Source organism: Corylus avellana, chromosome ca11, assembly GCF_901000735.1.
Source record: "Corylus avellana chromosome ca11, CavTom2PMs-1.0".
Classification (NCBI taxonomy): Eukaryota; Viridiplantae; Streptophyta; class Magnoliopsida; order Fagales; family Betulaceae; genus Corylus; species Corylus avellana.
The window spans coordinates 1,707,022-1,709,018 of record NC_081551.1 but is presented as its reverse complement, the minus strand read 5'-3'; the positions used below and the strand labels follow the sequence as shown (position 1 = coordinate 1,709,018).

Below are 1,997 nucleotides of genomic sequence, written 5' to 3'. Positions count from 1 at the left end.
ATGATCTTCGAGAATTCCTGGGGATGAGTTTGTGGAAAAAAAATTGAATCAAATGTCGGAAGAGCGTGATGTTCAGAACATGTAAATGTTTTTTTGGTTTTGGATTCTGCAGAAACCAAAACCAACAAAATTCCTCTGCTTCCAACAGTGCTTTCCAAATACGAAAGCTTCAACTACATTCAAAAAACAAACAGGCTAGTGCATCAAATCATTTTCAATTAATTACTTGAATAACAAATTCCTTTTTGGGTCCACTGAATTTTGAAACCCACTTCTCTCTGCACTGAATTGTCAGAGTCTTTCCAGCTAGCCTTGGACAGTTGAGTAGTTTGGCTGTTACATGCAAATTTTTTTTTTTTTTTTTTTTTAACATTCACATTCGATTAACACACCCAATGGATTAATTGGGCTGATTAAAAAAATCTTATTTTAGTTATAACTCAAATACTTGAGAGGTACAGAGACTGTAAGTCTGTAACATAAAGCAAATCATTAGGATTAGATTTGTCATTACAGAGACAAAGTATGTTGGATGCATTGACACATATCGGACTTCCTTATAATTTGGAGCCTTGGAAAATGGATAAAGTTTTCCTTTGAATTGGAATTGACATTTGTTCTTAGAACACGTGATTCTTATGTGCACTTTCAATATAAAGAAATAATTCTTCCTTTCGTTTCATGTCAATCTCATTAATATTATATTAATGATGCAATTAGAAATCTGTGAAATTCAATTTGTCCTTCAGAAAATGTTCTTTGTCAATTTCAAGAGTTTAATTAATTTGCAGCCACAGCATCCAGCACATTGCATTACAGCAGCAAATATTTCAAAAATTCATAGCCTTGATGAACAAGTACGAAGATATAGGATCGGGTGGAGGCAATCTAGAAGAAGAACACTAAAGCTTTTACTTAAATGAAGATGCATTCTCTTATAGCTTGAGACTTCTATGCCAGATAGTAAATGGAATTGGGTAGCTTGAATGTCCTTTCTGCCCTGGGAGTGCCCTCAAAACTGCTCCACTGATCTCCAATAATGCCCCATATGTGATACCCTTCATTAATCATATTTTGCCTCGCCTTGGATTTGTATCTTTGCACTTCCATAAATTCATCTTCAAGACCCCTGTACATAAATATAGTTGATAATATATATAGAGAGAATATTCTTCCATGATATAGTCAAGCTCTTATCAACAAAATATATTCTAAAACCTTCTTTCTTTCTTCTTTTGGTTCAATGAGGATGAACATGTTAAATTACATATATACCTTAGTATTAGAGTCTTCCATCCATGGTAACCAACCTTGATGAGGTTGTCAACAGTGGAAGATCGAAGTGTTTCCTTTCTTGAAGAAACCAGGAAGATCTTAAACCCTCCATCTTTGATCTCATGGAAGAGCTTCAATGGTGCCTTACTCTCTTTCATCCATGCTTCCAAAGAGGTTGAGTTCAGCTTCTCCCCCCTGATAATTAATTTGAGATTAATGAGACCAATTTTTTTTTTTTTTTAATTAAACGAGGGAAAGGGACTACAGGTGAGGATCTTTCTCATTTCTGATCCGGATGGAAGAGAGAATATGTGGGAATACTTTCAAAAACAAAATGGGAAACGGCCCATTTGACTAAAGTATGTGCCCGAAAGTTAGCACTACAAGAGACTTTCAAAGCATTCCCGCTTTGAAAGTTCGAAAGATAAAACTAAAAGTTTTATGAGACCAATTACTTAGTGCATTAGAAAACTAAAACATAGAACTAAGAGTTTAATTGCCCTGCGAATTTGCTAAGTAAAAATGTGATTTTAACAAAATCACGAAAAATGTATTGTTTGAAAATGCATATTTTCAATAACAAAAGGATCTTAAAATTTTCAATGATCTATCAAAGATGCCATGCAACTTTGCACATACCCAAAACCATGTTTCTTGTAATAAGGCACCGTGGAGAGAAGGGTATCATCAACATCAAAGATCCATGCATCTTTACCATCACC

General features: G+C 34.5%; 1 protein-coding gene across 1 annotated transcript; it reads right to left on the bottom strand.

The window, feature by feature from the left end:
* Positions 1–726: 726 nt before the first annotated feature.
* LOC132165816 (acid phosphatase 1-like) lies at positions 727–1,997 on the bottom strand (the record flags this gene model as incomplete). The annotated part of the gene is made up of 3 exons (XM_059576501.1): positions 727–1,129; positions 1,276–1,470; positions 1,915–1,997. Coding segments are annotated over 3 exons (456 nt in total), but the record flags the coding sequence as incomplete, so codon positions are not given.